The sequence below is a fragment of the Polistes canadensis genome, unplaced genomic scaffold, assembly GCF_001313835.1.
Source record: "Polistes canadensis isolate GaletaPanama2010 unplaced genomic scaffold, ASM131383v1 scaffold_198, whole genome shotgun sequence".
NCBI lineage: Eukaryota > Metazoa > Arthropoda > Insecta > Hymenoptera > Vespidae > Polistes > Polistes canadensis.
In genome coordinates this window covers 211,167-213,619 of record NW_014569745.1, presented here as the reverse complement: position 1 = coordinate 213,619, position 2,453 = coordinate 211,167, and the positions used below count along the sequence as shown (strand labels likewise).

The following is a 2,453-nucleotide window of genomic DNA, read 5'->3' as shown; positions in this document are numbered from 1 at the left end:
AATTATTATTATTATTATTATTATTATTATTATTATTATTTTGTTTAAACGTCGGCCTCCTCCTTCTCTCTCCGTAAATAAATACAAGTGTTGGTTTCTATTTACTTTTTTTTTCCCTTGTCAGAAAGGCGCGCGACCCTTTTCTTTTTTTTTACTCGCAAAAGTCGGCGCCTGGCAGAATTGAGCTTAAATTCTTTTTTCGTTTGTTCATTTATTTTTTCGTTTTTATTATTTCGTCTCTAGCTAACTTACGTCGTATAAAGATTTAAGAAAGATGCAACGTTGCGATATATTAAAAAATGAAAAAAACAAACAAACAAATTTCGTTCGCAGTTAATTTTACATTTCAATTTTTTTTTTTCGTACTTTCCTTCCGAAAAAAATTCCTCTTGTTCGTTCGGTGAACGGGAGGAAGCCAAATAAAAAATGAAAAAAAAAAAAAGAAAGTCCATGAAATAGTAGTGAGTATTTAATGTTTCTCGTTAATGGGGCCCCGTTTTCTTATGGTACCGCCAATCTTCTAACGTTGTAACGGCAATGATTACGTCCAAGGATGTCCTCGGATGGAATTTCTTCCTCGAGTGGTTCCATTCCGGCGGCAGCCATTCTGTCACGCACCTGTGAACAAACACATACGTGAAATTTGTTAAGTGTTTGGCTCGGACGTGTTGCTTCGGATCTATTGTTTGGATATTTCAGTTGATTCTAGTATAGCATAAACCGAAACACGTATAATAAAAAAATAAGAAACTGTACGCACGTAAGAAGTTATATTTCTTTAACGTACTAAAACGAACATAACCTCAATAACTTCAATTATCTCGCGTACCAATATAATAATACTCTACATTGGTCAAAAAGATGATAATATGATAAAATAAAATGATAAAGGTTTTAATTAATATGTACAATCTAATTTATTTATTTACAAATTACTTCATGCCGGTAAATTTGAAATCGTTTTTCCCGCGCATCGGTAAATATCTCGACAACTTCGTGGTGTACATTTTTCGATCGCATCTAACTTCACTTTCCAAAAAAAAACGCGCCAAAAGAAGTATAACCTCAAAAAGTATCACAAGAACAAAAATATAGAAATTATTTTTCTTAAAATTTAATTCTTATCGTTAAACATATTATTTTTATATTACTTTAATCATATTTTTTGTGTGCAAAAGATAAATTATAATATTATTCTCGAATAATAAACTAGGATCAGTGTAAAAGAAAAGTTTCTTTTAAAACGTGACGACGAGGAACGTTGGTTAAATTACACGAGGGACTTTCTTCCGAAAGAAAATTTTAAACTACCATCCATGTATACGTGTATATATTAGATACATGTATAGGTAATGGTAATAATAATACGTATGAAAGTATCATCGTGTCAGCGAATGAGAATGAGAATGAGAATGAGAAAGAGAGAGAGAGAGAGAGAGAACTCGATCATCTTTCTTGTAGCAGCCTCAATTTGGCACTTATGGACGCAAAACTCGTTCGGTACACATACTCATGAATACGTATATACATACATATGTATATATATATTACCTAACAGAGTGTATGTGTATTGCGAGTGTTTCGTAGTCGGGAATACTAACGAGAAAAATTGCGCCCGACGATTGCACGGTTTTAGCGAAGAGTAAAAGGATGAATAGAAGTGGGACAAAAAAGAGAGAAAGAGAGAGAGAGAGAGAGAGAGAGAGAGAGAGAGTGAGAGAGAAAATGTTATATCGAAGGATACAAAATGTAAAAGTTACGTATTCGTATACGAGTGTATATGTATAATGCGTGTACGTACATGAATATATGAATATGAGTTAGTAAAAGGTGAACGAGAGTGAGAGAAAAAAAAAGAAAAGAGAAAGAGATAGAAAAAGGTTTGCTTGGGTACTCTGCGTATTTCATGGGAGACTGCACAAAACCCATCAATTTTCTCTAAGTCCATTAACTTTCTATAGGCATTACCGTCTACCATAGACTTTCATCCATGAACGAATAATAACCGATATTCTCATATCGGAATTCCTTTTTCCTTCTTTTATTTTTATTCTTCCTTCGTCTCTCTCTCTCTCTCTCTCTCACTCATTGGTTTGTTTTTTTTTATTTAAAATTTTTCGTTACTTTCGACGTATTCGACACGCATCAAAGTTTGGGGATAAAACCGCGGAACGTTTGTTTTTATTATTTCGTTTGAAATGTGTCGCGGGATAAAAAAATTTCTTTTCCCCTTTAACCAGTTAACTGTGTCGATCATTTTGCAAAGTGCGCCCCAGTGTGTGTCGCGATAATCAACCGATGACGGATATAGTCGTCAAACACAGAGTAAGTGGCCCTGTTGAAATATTCGGTCAAAAAGACCACTTTATTTTAGAAAATGAATGAATTTATAAGTAATATTTAAACAATGGATCAACGTAAAGCTATATTTACACATAAGTAACGAAAAACTT

General features: G+C 33.3%; 1 protein-coding gene across 1 annotated transcript in view; it reads right to left on the bottom strand.

The window, feature by feature from the left end:
* Window positions 1-14: 14 nt before the first annotated feature.
* LOC106789716 (dipeptidase 1) overlaps window positions 15-2,453 on the bottom strand; it is a 94,086-nt gene continuing 91,647 nt past the window's right edge. Inside the window, exon 10 of the mRNA XM_014754174.1 lies at window positions 15-618. Within this exon, the coding sequence (XP_014609660.1) occupies window positions 502-618 (117 nt within the window). The 3' untranslated portion in view covers window positions 15-501. The remainder of the gene's footprint in view (window positions 619-2,453) is intronic.